This window comes from Molossus molossus, unplaced genomic scaffold (genome assembly GCF_014108415.1).
Source record: "Molossus molossus isolate mMolMol1 unplaced genomic scaffold, mMolMol1.p scaffold_m16_p_8, whole genome shotgun sequence".
Taxonomy (NCBI): Eukaryota; Metazoa; Chordata; class Mammalia; order Chiroptera; family Molossidae; genus Molossus; species Molossus molossus.
The window spans coordinates 7,072,707-7,095,958 of NW_023425402.1; the positions used below are offsets into that span (position 1 = coordinate 7,072,707).

General features: G+C 36.9%; 2 protein-coding genes across 12 annotated transcripts in view; one reads left to right on the top strand and one right to left on the bottom strand.

Annotated features, from left to right (window-relative positions):
* FKBP5 (FKBP prolyl isomerase 5) overlaps positions 1-23,252 on the bottom strand; it is a 159,333-nt gene that overhangs the window by 79,317 nt on the left and 56,764 nt on the right. The gene's annotated exons all lie outside the window — the stretch shown is intronic.
* Positions 3,605-3,913, top strand: LOC118620883 (60S ribosomal protein L36-like; the record flags this gene model as incomplete). The annotated part of the gene is made up of 1 exon (XM_036247922.1): positions 3,605-3,913. A coding segment is annotated over exon 1 (309 nt), but the record flags the coding sequence as incomplete, so codon positions are not given.

Genomic DNA, 23,252 nt, shown 5'->3' on the forward strand with positions numbered 1-23,252 from the left:
TACTTTTAAATGAGTAAATATGTTTTAATTTATGGGAAAATTAGGTTTGATATGTAGAAGGGAAAATAACTCCCCAGGAACGGAAAAAGTTATTTTGGTATTACAGAGTTCACTTTCCATTGCAAACCTTTGGTAAACATTATTAACTCTGAGCTTTACCCCCTTAGATACTATACTGGTTTTCTATAGCTGCCATAACAAATCACCACAAACTTAACGGCCTAAACAATATGCATTTAATATCTTACAGTTCTGGAGGTCAGAAGTCAGAAATAAATCTCACTGGGCTAAGAGCATTCCTTCTGGGGGCCCTAGGAGAGAATCTGTTTCCTTTCTTTTCCAGATTCTAGAGGCCACCCAAATTCCTCAGCTCATGGCCCCATTCCTCCACTTTCAAACCCAGCAATAATGCATCTCTCTGATAATTCTTCTGTTGTCATATGTCTCTCTGACCACAGATGGGAAAGATTCTCTGCTTTCTTACATTTCTTAAGAATCTATGTGATGACAGCCTGGACTCCAAGATGGCATCAGTCGTACCAGTGAAGAGAAGAAACTCATGGATGTCAAAATAGGGGAGCTATCAAGCTGATACTGATGTGGGATTTCACCCCTAAAACATTGCTGGAATGTTTCAGGGGCTTTTCGAAGAGGTTACTACCAGTATTACAATAAGTATGTCAATGTGAAGAAAGGGAGATTCATTGGATTTCTATGGTGCTGGCAGCTTACATGTTTTTCTACTACTGCCCTTCTTATAAGAAACTCACACGTGAGGGGAAATGCAAGTGCCACTGAAGAGGGCTCAGTGTGGACTCCACAATGACCATGACCTTTGCCAAGCACCTCTGAATCTTTCCATATCCTAATTAACACCCAGTAAAAGATGACTGGTACTGGGGGAAAAAAGAGACTCCATGTGATTATGTCAGGCCCACATAGATAATTCAGGACAATCTCCCCATCTCAAAATCTTTTTTTTTTTTTTTTAATCCTCACCCGAGGACATTTTTCCATTTTTTATTCAGACAGAGTGGGAGGGAGAGAGAGGAAGAGAGAGAGAGAAAGAGAAATATTGACGTGAAAGGGACACATCGAGTGGCTGCCATCCGCACAACCCAACCAGGGCCGGGGACAAACTGCAACCGAAGTACGTGCCCTTAGTGGGAACCGAACCCGGGTCTCTCTGGACCGTAGGCCAACGCTCTAACCACTGAGCCAAACCGGCCAGGGCCCATCTCAAAATCTTTAACCTGAATCACATCTGCAAATTCCCCTCTACTCTGTAAGGTAATGTATTAACAAATTCCAGTGGTTAGGCGGTAGACAGACATCTTTGAGGAGCCGTTACTCTACCTACTATAGATACCTAGTCATCCAATAAAGGCCCTAAGAACTTCTCCCAAGCCGAGATTTCTGTTGACTTCCTCTTTTATACTTAGGACTCTACAACATTCTTTCTTTTCTCTCCCTTTATTTATCATCCAGTTGGATAACCATGTTCTAATCTGACAGTAAAATTAAATCCAACATTTGGTATTTAGCATTTTGAAAATTCCCTCAGAATTTCAGAAAGCCCAAATTGGAACATTCATTTAGTTTCTCAATAAGTTCAAATTTTAAATAAACTTGATATACACAATACGTATTTTCCTGCATCATCAAACTTAATCACTGAAAAAAGTATTTTAAAAAGTATTCTAAGTCCCTTAAATTATTCCAAAATTTGAGAAGCATACAATAAACTACACATATTTAAAGTATACTATTTGGTAAGTTTTGACACATGTATGTGTGTGTGTGTGTGTGTGTGCAGGCATGTTTGTATGTATGTATATATCCATGAAACCATCACTACAATGAAGACAATGAACACATTTGTCTCCCACCGAAGTTTCCTGTGTCCCTTTATAATTCATCCCTCACCAGCTCACATCTCCAGCCAATCACTGATCTGCTTTCTGAATATCTGTATTTTATAGAATTTCATATAAATGGAATTATATCTTTTTCCCCCCTTACTGTAATTTTCCCCTTTTTTCTCTTACTGTAATTATATTGAGAATAAAATACATTGTTGGGTGTATCAATAGTTCATTCCTTTTTACTGCTGAATATTATTCCATTGCACAGACAGTGCCTTGTTTATCTAATTTACCTACTGATGTACATTTTGATTATCTGCCTATTGATGCACTTGGTGCCAAACTGTTTTCCAAAGTGGCTGTACCATTTTGCATTCCCTCTAGAAGTGTCAGAGTTTCAGTTGTTCCTCATCCTCACCAACCTGGTTCTGTAAACCTTTTAACTGAAGACATTCTAACATGCATGCAATGGTATCATGTGATTTTAAACTGCACTTCTCTAATGACGAATGATGTTGATCATCTTTTCATGTATTTATTTGCCATCATATAGCTTCTTTGATGAAGGGTCTATTCAAATTTTTTGCCTATTTTTTTATAGGTTGTTTTCTTATTACTGAGATTTGAGAGTTCCTAATATATTCTGAATACAAGCATTTGGGAATGCTTTCTCCCAGTCTACTGTCCTTTTAGTCTCTTAAATGTGGCTTTCAAAGAGATATTCCTAATATTGATATAGCCCAATTTATCCTTTTTTTCTTTTGTAAATCATGTTTTTGGTGTTATACTTTAGAAATTTTTACCAAACCCAAAGTCACAAATATTTTCTTCTAGAAATTTTATAGATTTGGACTTTACATTTAGGTCTATGATCAATTTTGATTAACTTTTACGTATGATGCAAGATTATAGATTAAGGTATGGATTCGTTTGGGGGGGGTTGTATATGACTATCAGATTGTTCTAATACCATTAGCTGACAAGACTTTTTTTTATTGATTTTAGAGAGAGAGGAAGGGAGAGGAAGAGAGAAACAGAAATATCGATTTAGAGAGAACATCCACTGGCCACCTCCTGCACGCCCCCTACTGGGGATTGGGCCCACAACCTGGGCATGTGCCATGACAGGAACTGAACCGGCAACCTCTTGGTGCATGGGTTGATGCACAACCACTGAATCACATGGGCAGGGCTGTTGACAAGACTTTTTCCCACTTCATTGCCTTGGCACTGTCCTCAAAATTAATTGACCTTTTTTTTCTGAATTCTTCTCTTCCATGAATGTATCTGTTTATCTTTATACCAATACCATTGTTTTGATAAAGTTTTAGAAATCAGAAATCGTTAAGTCCTCTCTGTTCTTCATCAAAATTGTTTTGGCTATTTCAGGTCCCTTGCACTTCCACAGAGATTTTAAAACCAGCTTGCCCTTTTCTACGAATAGCCAGCTGGGATTATGGTTGGAATTCTTTAGAGAAAATTGACACTATTGCGTTTTCCAATCCTTTAACACAAACCTCTTTATTTAGATTTTCTTTCATTTCTCTCAGCAATATTTTTATAGCTTCCAGTATAGAGGTCTTACATATGTTTTAAGAAATTTATCCTTAGGTATTGAATATTTTTATTTTACTGTAAATGATATATATTTTTTTAAATTCCAAACTTTGGCTGCTCATTTGCTAGTACACAGAAATGCAGTTGAGCCCTTCCACTGTGGCAACCACTGAGCAGCATCCATGGCTCTGCGCTATCCCGTGGCCATGGGCTTCAAAAAGGGCCACAAGCTGACCAAGAGCATAAGCAAGCCAAGGCACAGCCACCGCCATGGGCACCTCACCAAGCACACCAAGTTCATGCAGGACATGATCCGAGAGTTGTGTGGCTTTGCCTTCTATAAGCAGCACACCATGGAGCTGCTCAAGTTCTGTAAGGACAAGAGAGCCCTGAAATTCATCAAGAAAAGTGTGGGGACACATATCCATGCCAAGAGGAAGAGAGAGGAAATGAACAATGTCCTTGCAGTCATGAGGAAGGTAGCAGCCAGAAGGGAAAAAAAAATACAATTGACTTTTTTTTCTCCCCCTTTATTGATTTTAGAGAGACAGGAAGAAGAGGGAGACAGAGATAGAAACATTGATGAGAGAGAACATCAATTGGCCGCCTCCTGCATGCCCCCCATTGAGGATTTGGCCTACAACCTGGGCATGTGTCCTGACCGGGAATTGAACTGGCAACCTCTTGGTGCATAGGTGGACACTCAACCACTGAGCCACACCAGCCAGACTAAAATTGACTTTTCTATATTGATCTTGTATTCTGCAACTTTGCTAAGTGTACTTAATTGCTATAGTAGCTTTATTTGAGAAATTTCAGGCAATCACGTCATCTGTGAATAAGGAGTTTTACTTCTTCCCTTCCAATCTGGATGCCTTTTATTTTTCTTGTCTGACTGAACTGGCTAGAATCTGTATAATATTGAATAGAAGTGGTGACAGTGGACATCTTGCCTTGTTCCTGATCTTAGAGGGAAAGGATTCAGTTTTTCAGCATTAAGTGTAATTTCAGATATTGGTTTTTCATACATAGTCTTTAACAGATTAAGGAAGTTCCCTTCTACTTCTAATGTGTTGGAAGTTTTTGTCAGCAAAGCATGTTGGATTTTGTTAAATGCTTTTTCTGCATTTACTAAGTTGATTACATGGTCTTCCTTTTTCACTTTATGGTACATGATGTAGTTTTGCAAATGTTAAACCAACCTTGCATTCCTGTGACAAATACCATTTGGTCATTGTATTTTATCCTTTTTATATGTTGTTGCAGTCAATTTGGTAAAATTTTTGCAATTATGTTCATGAGGGATATTAGTCGGTAATTTTCTTTTCTTGAAATGTATTTGTCTGGGATTAGTATCAGGATAATACCAGTGTCACAGAATGAGTTAATAAGTATCCCCCCCATCATCAATTTTATGGAGTAATTTGTATAAAATTGGTATTATAACTTCCTAAAATGTTTCGTAGAATTCATCAGGGAAGTCATCTGAACCCAGAATTTTCTCTGGGGGAATTCAATTTCTTCATCCGACATAGGATTATTCAGGTTATTTGTTTCTTCTTAAGTGAGCTTTGTTACTTTATGTCTTTCAAAGAATCTGCCCATTTCATCTAAGTGTCTAATGTACTGGCATAAAATGATTAATAAAATTCTCTTATTTAGCCTTTTAATAACTATTGGATCTACAGCTTAACCAACTCTCATTCCTTACATTGGTAACTTGTGTCTTCTCTTTTTCCTAATCTATCATAAATATTTATTTATTTATTTATTTATTTATTTATTTATTTATTTATTTATTATTTAGCAATTTTATTGGTTTTCTCAAAGAGCCAGCCTTTGGGTTTCATTGACTTAGTCTCTACTCTTTTCTGTTTCCTATTTCAATGGCTTTAGCTTTTATTATTAACTCATTTCTTCTGCTTACTTTGGGTTTGTTTTTTCTTTTCTAGTTTCTTCAAGTGGAAGCTGAAGATATTGATTTGCAACCATATTCTTTAATATAGGTGTTTACTGCTATACATTTTCCTATGAGCACTTTCATTGTTATATCACACAAATTTTGTTATGTTGTTTTCATTTTGAATAAGTACAATACAGCCCTGGCCAGTTTGGCTCAGCAGTTAAAGTGTCGGCCTTCAGACCAGAGAGTCCCGGGTTCGGTTCCCACTAAGGGCATGTACCTCAGTTGAAGTTTGACCCCGGCCCCAGTTGGGGTCTTTTGGGTGGCAACCACTCAATGTCAAATCTCACGTCAATGTTTCTCTGTTTCTTCCTCCCTCTCTCCCTCCTGCTCTATCTTAAGATAAATGCAAAAATGTCCTCAGGAGAGGATAAAAAAATAAAATAAATAAGTACAATATACATTCTAAATTAATCTTTGTATTTTTTTTCTTTGACCCATGAATTTCTTTGAAATGTGTTAGTTTGTAAAGAGGGGTTTTCCAGATATCTTTCTGCTATTTTTAATTTAATTTCCTTTTGGTCAGATGACATACTTTATGTGATTTCAGTAATTTTAAATTTACTGACAGTATTTTCTGGACCATAATGTGGTCCATATTAGTAAATATTCTGTGTGCAAATTAACAGAATGTATATTCTGCTGTATTGGATAGAATGTCATATAAATGTTGATTAGGTCAATTAATTGATAGTGTTGCTTCAATCTTCTAAATTACTGATTTTTTTTTCTGTCTACTTGTTCTTTAAATTAATGAGGGATAAAGTATTGAAATCTCCAACTATAATTACGGATTTATTTCTCCTTTCAATTCTATCAGTTTCTGATTCATGTATTTTGAAGCTCTATTATTAGGTGCATAAATGTTTAGAACTATCAATTCCACTTGATGAACTGATCACTTTATCATTATGAAATGACTCTTTAATCGTGGTAATAACCTTTATTATACAATCTAGTTTGTCTAAAATTACTTTAGTAAAAATATTTATTCCTACTTTCTTGATTATTAGCATGGAATATTCTTTTCCAACCTTTTACTTTTAGTCAATTTGTATCTTTTTTAAGTAACTTTATTTATTTATAAGTATGTTTTTATTGATTTCAGAGAGAGAGGAAGGAAAAGAAAGAGAGAGAAACATCAATCAGCCGCCTCCCACGTGTACCCGAACCAGGGAGTATTTTCAATCCCACAACCTCGGCACGTGCCCTGACGAGGAATCGAACAGGCGACCTTTCAGATGCTCAACCACTGAGCCTCACTGGCCTGAACACCTATTTGTATTGTACAGTAGGTTTCTTGAAGGCAGCATACAGTGAGTGAGTTTGCTTTTTTACCCAGTCTACTAAGCTCTGCCTTTTAAATGTGTTATTTAGACTTTTTACAGTTGATGCAATTATTGATAGTCTGGTGTAAATTTAACACCTTGCTATTTTTCTATTTGTGACATCTGTTCTTTGTTCCCCTTTTCACCTATATTTAGATTTCTGGGCTTATAGTTTTTATCAAATTTGGAAATTTTTGCCCATTGCTTCTTCAAAAACTACCCCTGTTCTGGAGAGTACAATTACATGTATATTAAACCACCTGAAGTTGTCTAATAGTTCATCAATGCTCTGTTCATGTTTTCCTAGTCTTTATTTCCTCTGAGTTTATCTTGTATAGTTTGTATTGCTATGGCTTCAAGTTTACTGATCTTTTCTCCTGCACTGTCTAATTTGCTGTAAACCCCACATAACATATTTTTTACCTCACACATTGTAGTTTTCATTTGGGTCTTTTAAATATATTTCATATCTATTTAACATACTCAATCTTTCTTCTACTTTACTGAACATATATGAAATATAGTAAAAAATGTTTTAATGTCTTTGTCTACTAATTCTATCATCACCTGTGTCATGTCTGTGTCTGTTTCTATTTTTTTATTTTCTTCCTCATGGGTTGTATTTTTCCCGTTTCATTCCAAGTCTGATATTTTGACTGGAGGTCAAATTTTGCCTTGGTGAGTGCTAAGTATTTTCATACAATCTCTAAATATTGAGCTTTGTTCTGGGATGCAGTTAAGTTACTGGAAAACAGTTTGATCCTCTTGAAACCTGTTTTCAAGGCTTGTTAGAAAGGATCACAGCAGTCTTTGGGTTAGGGCTTCATTTGCCCCACTGCTGAGGCAATTTCCTTCTGACTTATCCTGTGATTTATGAGGTTTTTTCTCTTCCGCTGGTAGGAACACAAACTATTCTCAACCCTGAGAAAGAATCAGGGGTTGTTCCCTCTAGTTCTTTTGGGTGGTTCTTTCTTGGCTTTGGATCATTTCCCCACAACACATGCACTTATCAGTACTTATCTGAACACTCAGGGGGACTCTCTGCAGACCTGTGGAGTATTTTCCTTTCCAAATTGTAGCCACCTTGGCCTCCCCTGAACTACAGCTCTGTCTGCTCAATGCATGGAGACCCATGGGCTCTGTCTGGGTTCCGCCTCCTTACACTGCAGAGTGGACACTCTCTCCAGGCAGTAAGCGAAGATCATTGTAGGATTCATCTGTGTCTTTCTGCTTTCTTGGGGATCACTTTCCTGTGCTGCCTGTGGTTCAGTATTTTTTGTTTGTTTATTATATGATTACAGCCAAGAGAGTAAATCCAATCTGTTATTCCATCTTGGCTGAAAACACAGTCCATGAGTATCTTTTTAAGCCAGAAAAAGAGACACAGTAAAAAGACACAACTATTATGGAGTTTTAAGTGGAGAAAAGCATCTGAGAAAATAAACACTATTCAGAAAAAATTCTGACAGTTTGAAATTTGAAGGGTATAGCTTTCCCATGACATTATAAAAGCCAAAGCCTATAACTGATGACAATAAATCTCTCTCCCAAAATGGCAGGGACTTTATTTTAAAACAGCAATCAAATTATGATTTTGTTGATATTTCTGGATTTATGGATAATTGCAGTATCTCCTTTTTTCTTTAATCTATATAAAATTTGATTATTTTAAACCTTACAAAAATTTAAATTGGGATTTTACATTTCTAAAGGCCAATAATAAATATATCATAATTTTCTTAAAATCTGAGTTAAAAGCTGTTTTTCCCCTTCTTTTGATTAATTCAACCAAAAAATATCTAGTGAAGATCATCTTAGTAGTTCAAAGTTATCATGCCACAAAGTTGGCTTGTGGTTGACACTGGTATTAATAATCTTTAGCAGGTCTATAAAACTTGCTTTTGTTTTAGAACAAATCTCAAAATGAACACCTATAATATGTAAATCCTATAAAGTATTTCAATATACTAAGATTTTAACACTGCTTAAACTGGAAAGAAAACCACCAAATTATTTAGAACACACACTCTATGGTGGCACTAACAAAGAACATATGAACAGCACTCTGTCACCAGACCACATGGCTGGCATCTGTATCTGCCCATTTAAACTTTTAACTAGCCCTGGCACCACCTGCAGGTCTCTGACCTTCGAGAACATATTATTTCATAAGAACACAGCACACTGTTAGAATACAACGGAGGCAGAGGTTGTAGTAAAGAGCTCTGCTTGGATGACTTCCTTTCCCCCCTTTGAAATCACTTTCCACCAAAGTGGCTTATGTGGCTCAGATTGCACTGTCTGGTTCTTTGCCTTCATGCTACTCAACCACCACTGATCCATTTATCAATGGCAATTAAACGAACTAGCCAAATTCCCAAATTTTCATCTAAGGAAACTTCTGAGAAAAGTGCTAAGCTAGGGCATGAGAAGGTAGAGAAGAAACTGAAGGAAAATCATTGGAGAGAGAAAAGAAATCAAGGAGCTGAGTGTTAAATCTAAGACTAGCTCATTTAAACCATGACATTATACCCCAGCTCCTCACCTTCATACATACTTCCTGGAAAGTAGGTGACACTGGCTTTATCTACAGAAGTAAGGGCTTCTTGAATTACAGAATTATATTACTAGCCAAAACTTATTTAAATTTTTAAAATTATAAATGTAATATATTACAGAAGCGTGGGGAAATAAAATAAAACATACACCAATAATCCAAGTATTACAATTTAGAGATACTTTAAAAAACACAGACTTTATTTTTTAGAACAGCTTTGGATTTACAGCAAAATTGGGTAAAACAGCCAAAAGAACCTTGAAAAGAACAAAGTTGCGAGGATTCACACTTCAGGGTTCCAAAACTTACTACAGAGCTACAGTAATCAAGTCAGTGTAGCACTAGGATAAGAACAAACACAGATCAGTGGAACAGAATTGAAAGCTGAGAGAGAAACTCTTAGATCTATGGTCAACTGATATTCAAAAAAGGATGCCAAGACAATTCAGTGGGGGAAAGAATAGTCTTTTCAATAAATGATGCTGGGACAAATGGATTTCCAGATGCAAAAGATGACCGAGTTGGACACTTTTCCTCATATCATATACAAAAAGTAACTCAAAATGGATCAAAGACCTCAATGTAAGAGCTAAAACTATCAAATTCTTACAAGAAAAAACAGGGATAAATCTTCATTAACTTTGAATTAGGCAACAGTTTCTTGTGTGAAACTGAAAGCACAAGCAACAAAGAAAAAATAGATAAATTGGACATCATGAAAATTAAAAACTGTTGTGCTTTGCCCTGGCTGGTTTGGCTCAGCAGTTAGAGTGTTGGCCTGTGGACCAAAAAGCTGTGGGTTCAATTCCCGGTCAAGGGCACGTACCTTGGTTGGGGGTTTGATCCCCGGTCTCAGTCGGGGTTGTGCGGGAGGCAACCAATCGATGTCTCTCTCACATCCATATTTCTCTCTCTCTCCCTCCCTCCTGCTCTATCTAAAAAAACCAACGGAAAAATATCCTCGATGAGGATTTAAATAAATAATAAAAACATGTATGCTTCAAAGGACACCATCAAGAAAGTGATGAAACAACACACAGGATGGAAGAAAAATTTTGCAAATCATGTATCTGATAACAAGATTGTATCTAGAACATATTAAGAACTCCTGTAACTCAATAAAAAGACAACCCAATTAAAAAATGAGCAAAGGATTCAGGCAGACATTTCTCAAAAGATATACAAATGGCCAACAGACATGAAAAGATGCTCAACATCATTAGTCATTAGGGAAAAACAAATCAAAGCCACAGTGAGATACCACTCCATACCCAAAAAGACAGATAATAACAAGTATTAACAAAAATGTGGAGCCCTGGCCGGTTTGGCTCAGCGGATGGAGCGTCGGCCTCCGGTACAGAGAGACCCGGATTCAGTTCCCGCTAAGGGCACGTACCTCGGTTGCAGTTTGTCCCCGGCCCTGGTTGGTCGTGTGGGTGGCAGCCACTCAATGTGTCCCTTCACGTCGATGTTTCTCTCTCTCTCTCTCTCTCTCTCTCTCTCTCTCCCCCTCTCTCTCTCTCTCCCTCCCTCCCTTCCTCCCTCCCTCTCACTCTATCTGAACAAAAAGTGGAAGAATGTCTTCAGGTGAGGATAAAAAAAAAAAAAATGTGGAGAAAGTGGAACACTCACACATTGTTAGGGGAAATATAAAATGGTGCAGCTGCTTTGAAAAACAGCCTGGCAGTTCCTCTAAAAGTTAAACAGTTACCATTAATAAACAATTCCAAGAAAATTTAAAAATATTCACACAAAAACTTGTACATTAGTGTTCACAACAGCATTATTCATAATAGCCAAAGAGAAGAAATAACCCAAATGTCCACTAACTAATGTATAAACAAAATGTAATAAATCCAAACAATGGAATATTATTCAGCAATGAAAAGCAAGTACTGATAACATGCTACAACATAAAAATATGCTAAATGAAAGCCAGACACAAAATGCCATTTATTATATGATTCCATTATATGAAATGTTCAGAATAAGCAAATCCATAAAGACAGAAACTAGACTAGTGATTGCCTAGGGTAAAGGGGAAAGTAGGGAGTGATCAATAACGGGTATGATGAGAGTTTTTTTTCTGGTGATAAAATGTTCTGAAGTGGGATACTGGTAGCAGTTGTACAATTGTGTGACTATCCTGGAAACTACTGACTTGTATACTTTAAAGAGGTAAATACTGTTATAAAAATTATTCTACTGAATAGATGGAGCATAAAATTCATGATACACATTATTTCTAAATTATTTATTCTATATAACACTGCTGTGAATATTTTTTGCCCAGGTTTTTATCATGTCATATAATTTAGAGCATGGATTCTTCAAACAGTGCTTCAGGGGGAATCTTGGCTTGACAACATAGCAGGAGTATAATCTTGGGTAAATCACTTAACTTCTTTATGCCTAATTTCCCCATCTATGACATGAGGCTAAGGGTACTGACACCTCTTGGGATGCTGAGAATTAAGTAATGCATGTAAAGGGCTTTGCACAATGCCTGTCACACATTAGCAACTGTTACAATTGTCATTCCAGTTTGTGTTATTTTCTTAAGATGATTCTCAGTAGTATCACTGGGTCAAAAACCACAAACATTTATGTATCTGAATACATTTTGCCAAACTATATTTCAAAATGTGGTGCCAGTAGTAAACCATGCCATCATCAACATTATGCTATAGTAAATTTGTTTTGTTAATTAAATAGGTGTCCCACTTTGTACACTTTTGCTGCTTTTGGCCCTTAGTAGCTTGAAACCCACTCGTTTCCTAATTATTCTATGAACTGCTGACCATGAACACCTATTCAAGATAATTATGATCAAATATAAGAGAGCTACAAAGTATACGGGTAAGGAAAAGAAGACAGTTTATAAAGTAGGGAAAAGATGGCAGTATTTGGAGCTAGTTCTTGAAGGATGGGCATGATTTCAACTGGCAAGGGTGTGGCAAGAATAAAAATCAAAGCTGGTGAAAAGAATGAACACATTCCAAGTGGCGAGACAAGGGAATGGTGAGAGGACAAGGCACGGGGTGCTCTACGAACACCAAGAGAACCCGCTAAAACAGAGCCAAGGACCCTGTGAGCTGAGGGCAAGGGTTTCCTCACAGGACAAACAGTACAAAAAGACACCAAGACACGAATCATCATGACCCATCTAGGGAACTGCACATAATCCAGTTTGGCTAAAGTGAAGGGTACATGTGGGAAGGAGGCAGATGATGCTAAATAAACAGGCAGAGGCCTGACTGTGAAGGACCTTGTGTGCCAAAATAAACCATTTGAACTTTATTCCAAAGGAAATGGAGAACTGAAACATTTTTAAGAAAAGGAGTGACAACCAGACTGCCTTAAAAAATAGCTCTGGCAACACTCCAACAACTTCCCATCTCATACAGAATAAAACCTAAACTCCTTATGTTTAAAACCCTACATGCTGGTCAGCGGCCATCTCTGAAATGACTTCCTATTGCTCCTCTCACTCACCCTGTTTGTGCTGCCCTGGCCTCCTTGCTGCACCCTCCAAAATGCCCTCCTTCTCAGGGATTTTGCACTTGCTGTTCCCTTCTGCCTGGAACTCTTCCCTCAGACAGCACAGTTTGCTCCCTCAACTTTCTTCAGGTCTCTGTTCAAATACTTCCTTATCAGAGAGTCCTTCCCCATTACCTGATATAAAAAGAGCAAGAAATGGTAGCAATCAACCCTACCATTTTTTACCCCCTACTTACCACCTGGCACATATATTTGTCTACTGCCTGTATCGCCTTACCATAATGTAAGTTCCATAATAGAGTCTCTCGATAATCATGAGGTAGGAATTATTGCCACTTCCAGATGGCAGAATTAAGGAGCACAGCATTTTAGTGAGCCGTGGAACCAGGCAGAGTGACTCCTGAGTCTGCACTCGAACCATTTCACATGCTGACGCTCTAGTTGTGTTGCAGGTCCCTGTCTTTGACTCTAGATCAGTCTTTCCTGTGAATCATTCCTATGAATAGTACTAAGATAGTAAAAACTCTAAATTCACACTATGTCTTCTAAGATATAAATTCTTTTGTTTGTTAATCCTCACCCACGTGGAAGGGGGGGGGGGAGAGAAACATCGATGTGAAAGAGACACACTGATTGGTTGCCTCCTGCACACACCCTGACCAAGCAGAGCCCAGGACCGAACCTGCAACCCAGGTACATGCCCTTGACCAGGAATCCAACCTGAGACCCTTCAGTCTGAGGGCTGATACTCTAACCACTGAGCAAACTGGCCCAGGCCAGGACACATTTTAAAAATGATCAATTAAAATGATCAATTAAAATATACAAGGTATCTGGCCTTTTATCTATCCAACAATAAGCTGTACTTTTTCTTCTTTTTTTTTTTTCAGCTTTACCTACTGATTTGGAGCAGGGGTGGAGCGGAGAAAGAGAAACATCGATGTGTTGTCCCACTCATTTATGCACTCATTAGTGATTACTGTATATGCCCTGATCCAGGACTGAACCCACAACCTTGGCATATCAGGACGACGCTCTAACCAACAGAGCTACCTGGTCAAGACCAATTTTTTCTTGTTTAAGACCCACAGATATTAAAACAAGATGAAAAATGTTATGAAACTAGAAGAAACACAGCATATGACATTAAAACTATTTTTCCAAGACCCTTTTTCAAGTAAATATTCAACTTCAGGAATAAAATTAACTCCATTTTTAAAATAACCCATCAAAATTGTCTGAGGTAGCACTACCAAAGGAAGAATATGTTTTCCTGTAGACACCATGTTATCCAGTAAATAGAGTATCACGTGTAGGGTAAAAGAACAGAAGTAAGGTTTTAGTAACAGTCTCTCCTGATTCTTTTCCTACTCCTCAGATTATTTTCTTCTTTCACTGATCACTTTTTCACCCCATTACTGAGGGCCCCCTTTTGAAACCAAGTTCTCAGTGAACAATTCCCTGTCAACCACTTCATGCCAGAACTCATCCACTCTTAATTTCACTTACTACTTTAGGATAACTCCCAATCTAGTTATAATTTCTCCCTCTTCCCTTCTTCAATTGTTGATCTCTAATTGCCTGACTATACACACTTCAGGACCCTTTTATATCTCTATATTTTTAAAGAAAAATCAGCCTTTTCAAAATTGGCCCCTTCTGTATTTACTTCATTATCTGTATTATCTGGCTATTCTCCTAGGTTTACAACTTTAATGTAATTTTCTTAATTTAATCAACAGGACCTGCCAACTGTTCACTGTGTTTCCTACTATCTTACTTTTCCATTCCACAGCTCTAACCATATTCTGGGTTTCCTTCATTTCCTTCCTCAATTCCCACAGATCTCCAGCTGACCTGCCTACTTCCAGCCCACTCACTCACTTCCATTCATTCCATACACACTGCCAGTAAAACCTCTCTCATACAGTACACTCCCCAACTGAAAGATTTTAAATAGTTCCCCAGCACAACAAATCCAAACTCCTCAAAGCAGCACTCAGGGTCTTCTACCCCTTCAGACTAGAATGTTAAACATTCTAGAAGACAAAACCCTAAAAAACCAACATCTTGATCTTCCGTATCTGAATCAGTGCAATGCACACCAAAGGTCTGTAGAGAATATATTCCACCATCTTCCACTTGACTTCATCTAATTACATCAGACAATGGGAACATATTATTGAATCTACCATCTTCTGAACATCTTAAATTACCACAAGAAGGATCCATTTTTGAAAATTGAACCCTTCTAAAATGAAAGTATGTACAGTTATCAGGAAATAACACCCCATATCCTAATGAACATTAATTAGAGGGTACAAAGTGGTAAAATATTTTTAATGGTGAATTTGCCGATATCCATAAAAAGTTTAAGTACAAACATCCTTTAGCCAGGCAATACCACTTCCAGTAAATTATCTGTAGATATTCTCAGAGAAGCAAGCAATTATGCACAGAAGAATATTAAACATAATATTGTTGTTAATAGTTTTTAAAAATGGGACACCACTGAAATTTCTTTACTGGACTGTTATATGTCCCCACAAGGGAATATTATGCAACAATTAAAAATAAAGCAGCAGCCCAGCCGGTGTGGCTCAGTGGACTGAGCAACATCCCATGCACCGAGAGGTCACGGGTTCGATTCTGGTCAGGGCACATGCCCAGGTTTCGGGCTCGATGCCCAGTATGGGGCATGCAGAAGGTAGCTAATTGATGTTTCTCTTTCACTGGTGTTTCTATCTCTCTCCCTCTCCCTTCCTATCTAAAAAAAATCAATAAAAATAGATTTAAAAAAATAGTAATAATAAGCATCTGTATATAAATTGATATAAAAAGATGTCTAAGAATGGCATAAGGAACCCTGGCCGGGTGGCTCAGTTGGTTGGAGCAATGTCCCATACACCAAAAGGTTGCAGGTTCGATTCCTGGTCAGTTAAAAAAAAAAAAGAATGGCATAAGGGCCCTGGCCAGTTTGGCTCAGAGGTAAGAGCGTCAACCCACAAACCAAAGGGTCATGGGTTCAATTCCCAGTCAAGGGCACGTACCTAAGTTGCAGACATGATCCCTGGCCCAAGTTGGGGTCCTGTGGGAGGCAACCAATCAATGTGTCTCTTGCTTCAATGTTTCTTCCACTTTCTCTCTCCCACCCCCCTTCCACTCTCTCTAAAAGATAAAAAGGCAATGAAAAAATATCCTTGGGTGAGAATTAACAAAAAAAGAATGGCATGGGGGGGAGTGTAACTTATAGAACAAAATGTACTCTATCCTATTTGTGTCAAGAAAATGCATATACATTTATAAATGCAAGAAAATCTCTAGAAATAATATACTAAATTTAGCTGATCTGGAGAATGGGATTCAGGGGAAGAAATAAGAGATTTTCATTTGTGTGTGTGTGTGTGTGTGTGTGTGTGTGTATGTATGTGTACATATCTTTTTAAAAATTATCAGTTTATTAAGTTTTCATTTAAAAAAGAAAAGACTGAGCCTAGCCAGTGCAGCTCAGTGATTGAGCGCTGATGCATGCACCAAAAGGTCGCTGGTTCAAATCCCGGTCAGGGCACATGTCCAGATTGTGGGCCAAATCCCCAGTGGGGGGCATGCATGCAGGAAGCGGCTAATCCATGTTCTCTCTCATTGATGTTTCTCTCTCTTTCTCCCTCTCCCTTTCTCTCTCTCTAAAAGTCAATAAAGGAAAGACTCAGCACAGCAAAGGCTCTGAACTTTAGATGAATATAATTGATCTTGATTATCCACAGTGCAGGAAATATGAGCTATTCAAAAAGCTTAATGAGAAACTCCTCCATTCATTCAACAGCTATTTATGGGACACTTATACTATGTGTCAGGCATTGTGCCTGATGATACTGACATAATGGTGAACAAGGACCTCGTCCCTCCAGCCAAAGAGCTCACAAAGGGCTTTAGCCTTCATTTTTCCTGTTTCCCTGTAAGAAATACTGAGACTCCCAGGTCTGTGCTCTCATTATGCCTATTATACCTATGGTTTCCCATAAAATAGATACAAAATAACAGAATTATATCAAAGTATTTAAAATGATTAACTCCTATTTCCTTAATAATCAATTTTAATAGTTATTAGAGCCCTGGCTGGGTGGATCAGTTGCTTGGAGTGTCGTCTCCGTATGCCAAGATTACAAGTTCGATCCCCGGTCAGGACACATACCAGAATCAACCAATGATGCATAAATAAATAGAACAATAAACAGATGTTTCTCTAAAACAATAAAAAAAGTTTTAATAAATAAGTTATTGGAAGCACAATTTGTAGAAAGAAATCCAACAAATTCAATAAGTAACCTAGCTGTTAAATGAAGTTTAAAGGAATTAACTAAGAATATTCAAAAACAGAAAAACAGTTACAGGAAATTTTTATTTTCTTCACTGATGATATATGTTTACTAAATTTCTATACAATGAACATGTACTACATAGTAAGAAAGAAGTAAAAATTGTTCTTCAAAGAACCATCTACTGCAAAAACAGATCAGCTGCTGGGTCAAGTTACACTGCTTACCCCACTATACCAGGCCCTTTATGGTCTGGCCTTGGGACTCCTTGTCTCATCAGCTCAAAGCCATTCCCCATTCTGCTGGAAACAAAATTCCGGGACTTTCCGCTGGGGAACCACGGTCCTTACCTCTTGGGGTAGACCTCAATCCCCAATCTCTGCCAGTCAGCATTTCCCATCCCCTTGGCCACCACAATAGTTCAGAGGTGAACACGTGATCCTAACAGATCCAAACCCAAATCAATCCTGAAAAGAGGCTGATTTTAATGAGGTTATTAAAATAATTATAATTGCTGATGTAAAAATGGGGCTAAAATTCCTAAAAAGAACTTTGTAATAAATAAAATATTCATTTGATGTAGCAGTGAAAAAGACCTAAGTTACCACTTTTATTGAAATATTCACCAACAGAACAGCAACAAAAACACACTATCAGAAAATTCCATTTTAAAGAAGCTATAAAAACTTCATGCTTGCCCTGATGGTGTAACTCAGTTGGTTTGAAGTCCTCCTGTCTGGGGGTTGCCAGTTCGATTCCCAGTCAGGCACATGCCTGGATTGCGGGATGATCCTTGGTGGAGGGATGCAGCAGGCAGCAAGACTTTTTGCTCTCTCTCTCCCTTCCTCTCTCTAAAAATAAATTTTTTAAAAAATCATTAACAACAACAAAAACCACTTAATGCTTGTCTCAAATAATAAGAATGCTGAGCCCTGGCCAGTGTTGCTCAGTGGTTAGAGCATAGGCCCAAAAACCAAAAGGTCTTGGGTTTGACTCCCAGTCAAGAACACATACCTGGGTTGCACTGATTCTTTCTCTCCCTCCTTCCCTCTCTCTCTCTCTTTTTCTCCCCACCCTCTCCTCCATCCTTCCTACTTTCTCTAAAAATCAATGGAAAAAATGTCTTCAGTGAGGATTAACAAAATAAAAGTATTAAAATAAATGCACAATACCTTAAAAAAAAAATCACTTGAGATACATTTAACTTTTTAAATAGTTGTTTTGTTTTTTTTATCCTCACCCGAGGACATTTTTCCATTTTTTGTTCAGATAGAATGGGAGGGAGAGAGAAACATCGACGTGAAAGGGACACATCGAGTGGTTGCCACCCGCACAACCCAACCAGGGCCGGGGACAAACTGCAACTGAGGTACGTGCCCTTAGCGGGAACCGAACCCGGGTCTCTCTGGATCACAGGCCGACGCTCTAACTGCTGAGCCAAACCGGCCAGGGCACTTTTTAAATAGTTTTGATCAATTAATTATTTATTTTCAATGTTAAGAAAACTATAGAATATATTAATAAATAACAGGGAAACAAAGTTCAATTCAGTATGAGAAAATAAAACTTAACCATCAGAACTTGTAAGAGTAAAATGGGACATCTTGTAAAAGAGGGATCCCACCCCCCCTTCCCTGACACTAAACTAAAACCAAAACTGTAAATCTCTGGAAATAAGACATCCTTTAAGAATTCAACTGATGTGCCAGCTGTTTTATTTCTTGAAAGCGTATAGCTAAACACATAAAATAATCTGTTGCATTTTTTTCTGGCATTGCACAATTTTCCTGCCTATAGTGCACATACTGTATCTATTATCATATTTAAGCATCTGACAGCATTGTTATAAAAATCTGTAACATTCACCTCTAACTAAACATGTATAAAAATTTTAGTCTTCAAATGGCCATGGATTTCGGTAGTTAAGTATCATATACATTTTTTCCATAAAGTCCAAATATAATACATTTCCTGAACTTTTAGCTTCCAGTTTCCTGTTTGTCAATGGCTACAATTCTAGAGGCAATACATAAACACACCCCAGACGTGGTATTTCCACTTTTGAAAACAGTGGACATGAACTTAATATGACCAAATATAACTACAATCCATATAAATGGTCATGGCAACTAACACAGCAATAGCAGGAATTTAAAAATGTACAAAAATGGAAACACAAATTATATTCCTTATGTAAGAATTCACATAACAAACTCCTTTAATAACTTAGCATTCAGAAAGTTTCTCTCTCCTTAAAAACTGATAAGCTTTCTTTATCAAACAACAACCATGAAATCCATCCTGTTTCCTTTTTTCTCTTGCTTGCCAGGAAGCTCAGAGCTAAATTTAATGTTCAAATACAGAAACTATCTTGCTTCAGATTACTGATGTAAAGATTTCTTTGCACTCCTTCATCCTACTCATTATTTCTCAAGTGATTTTATGTTTGTTTTCTGACTTTGTTTTTATAGGTCCTAGCCTTTTTTGTTTTAATTACAAACTATCAAACTCTTACAATGAATAAAATACAAATTATAAATAAATTTAACAATTTAAAAGATTGTATCTTCACATCACTGAATAATCTGTTACCTCAATCTGTTAAACAAAATCTGTTAACCTACATTTATATAATATGTAGGTTCTAAAATGTATCTTTATTTTCTCCTTTTAAAGTTAATTATTTAACATAGTTCATGATATACTTTTTAAAAAATTTTTTTAAAAACATATATTTATTGATTTTAGAGAGAGAGGAAGGGAGAAAGAGACAGAAATATCGATGAGAGAGAACATTGACTGGCCACCTCCTGCATGCCCCCCACTGGGAATCAGGCCCACAACATGGGCATATGCCCTGACCAGGAATCGAATTGGAGACCTCTTGGTGCATGGGTCAATGCTAAACCACTAAGCCACACCAGCCAGGCATGATTTACTTTTAGAAAGGCCATTGGCAAGTTTCTAAAATAAAGGAATGATAAAATGACACAGGATAAAGACAAATTACTAAATTTGGGATGCTAAATTAGGATTTATAATTTTTAAATGTTTTTAATTCACTAACAAAATTGGTCTGGCAAGGCTAGGTAACTGTCATAAAACACCTCATAAGATGCATTAGAAATCTTATTACTGTTATCAGCATTTTTAGATGCAAAACAGACCACAGATATATTAAAGTTTAGAAATCTTTTAAAAAGAGGGATACTAAGTCACACGTCTTTAGAAATTATAGACACACACATATACACATGAAAACATTCATATATAGTAATACCAAAAAATCTGTTAAATGGCAATATAAGATATCAATAAAATGAACAAAAACAATATGAAGACAAAAACAAAAACAAACCAAATAGACAAATCTAGTTTAAAAACTAAACAAAACTACATCATGAATTAAAGAAAATCTAGAACTTAATCATATTAAAGATAGAAAAGAGAAATAAACACATTTTATAACAAGGACTATAGTCTTTAAGAATGCCTAACAATATTAAAGAGTTCCTCTTCTAGAAGCCACAAATAAAAACCAGAAAATGATAATAAATGGAAGAAACAAGACGGCCAAATTTATATATTAAAAGCAAAAAAAATTAATTGTCCCTTTCTTTCTCAACATATGAGAATTGCAGGGCTTATACCTAAAAAAGTTAAATTACAAAAAACCTAATATTCTAAGAATGAAGTTAACAGCAAAATTTATTACTATATAAATTAGGAAGAAAAGGCTATGAACCACTCATAAATATATAGTTTAACAAATGTCTTTTACACAACAATAAAACAATTCTGCATAAGAAAACAATTAAAGCCTGTCCAGAGTGGCTCAGTTGGTTGAGCACGGTCCTATGCACCAAAAGGTTGCCAGTTTGATTCCTGGTAGGGGCACAACCAGCGTTTCGGGTTCAGTTCCCAGTCAGGGTACATACTGAATGCAATCAATTAATGTTTCTCTCTCACATGGATGTTTCCCTCTCTCTCTCTCTCTTTCCCTTTCCCTCCATCTCTCCCTTTAAGTATGTCCTCAGTTGAGGATTAAAAAAAATGTTTTTGTTATAAACAGAAACAGAAAATCCTATATATTATATGAAGAAAGAGGCTAAGAGATATCTACACACAGATAAATTCAGCCCTCAAAAAAAAATCCAAAATCAAATTTCAACATATATCTCTTTCCTAATAGTATAGAGAATAAAATCTGTTATAAAGAGTAATCATTCAAATACAAAACATGTAACAGATCATGAGGGAGAAAAAGAATCCCCTTCTCCCTTTAGAAAAATGAAGAAAGGTAAAAGAAACCAAGCCATAGGAAATATAAATAAGTGATCTGCTACAAAGCACTGAGGACATGGCATTTTAATTTTTTGGATTATACAATTCAACTTCACAGTGTTTAAAAATCATTTAAAAATCACTGTTTCAGTAAAAATTAATCTAGTCCAGAAGCCTGTTTTTCTTTTAAGAGTATGCCAGGACGACAGAGGTCTGGGGCATCTTTACTTAACTATGCCACTTTTTCCTTCTTTAAACATGGGAAAGAATATAGAACATGATTACCAGTTGCAAAATGATTTCACAATAAAGTTATGATTAATGTGACTAAAAACATTTGTACAACATACAAATTTTCAAAATGTAGGAAGGGCACCTTGCCAAAATTAAAACAATACATTTCAAAGGAAGAAAATTGTTGTTATAGTGATTTTGTGATTAGGAACTGACATTATCTATATATGAGAAAAAATGACCAGCTCTATAAAAAAGGAAAAGGGAAGGGGGTATTTATTGAGCAACTATAGTAACCAGACCCTAAGCTTGGGGCTTTTGAGATATTCTATCACACTGCATCTAGGGAGAAAAACAATGTAGAGGAAATGATGCTTAAATAAGTTTCTCACCATTATGTGTGGTGTATATTTAATTATAAGAGACTGAAGATGTAAATTTAGAAACTACTATAACAGAAGTACAAGCACAAGGTCAGGGACTGTGAAGTGAAAGTACAATTGCTTCCAATTAAAGAAAAAAAATTTTTTTTAAGGGAGAGGGAGAGAGAGAAAAACATCAATGTGGGAGAGAAACACTGATGGGCTGCCTCCTGCATGCACCATGACCAGGGATCAAACCCACAACCTAGGTATGTGCCCTGACCGGGAATCGAACCCCCACTCTGGTGCACAGAACGACGCTCCAGCCAACTGAGCCACACCAGCCAGCACTCATTCTCAACTTTTTTTATGCTAATCTTACTATCCTCTATGTCACTCTGCAAAAGAGCCATAATAGAAACAAAAAGAGCACTTTATTTGAGAATGCTATTTGTATTTATGACACTACTACTTTTATGATTTACAACTCTAAATATGAAAAAAAGAAACCCTTTCTTCATAAAGCAGATTTTGGAGCCTTGGTTTTAAATGTTACTTTAAGAATAGTAATGCTTGTCTAAAATATGTAATCATGGGCTTCTCATTAAGAGGGTGAATTATTATCACATTATGCCTGATGGTAAAATTATTCTTTATCTTGGTGTTTAATAACAGTAGTAGAAAAATTATTGGTAGTACTGTTAATTCCCACCCAGATGGTTGAGAATCACTCTAGAATGACATAAAAAAAAAAACAGTCTTCATTTAGCTCAGGAAGATTCGGGCCTCCTCGCTAATTAGCTGTGGATCTTGAGCGTGTGACTTGACTTCCTCTGGGACCTCAAGGTCCTCATGTGTAGAACAAGACGGTTGCACTAGAGGATATTTCCCTCCCTTCCTCTACCTGGCCCTTCCCACTTTATGGCTTTGGTGATTTAGGATCTAGACTGGGGTTTTTAAGGACAGAGAGGAAAATCATAGCAGAAATCTGGAGAAAAGAAATGGGCATGTTTACAAAAAGAAATGGACAAATTAAAGAGGAATAACAGTTCAGGAAAGATCATGAGTTCACTGTCAAAATTATTTTGAACAGAAGTTTCAGATACTGATGTCAGGAGAGATAGTGAGAGATGCTAAAGATACAGACTCAGAAATGTTATCTATAATACATAAGAATGTTTCACAAATCATCCAAGAAATCCTCCCAAGTTCCCTCAGTACATAGGGAAAGATGTCATACTCCCTGGCTTAATCATTCATAATTCTGCCCTGACATAATCATCCA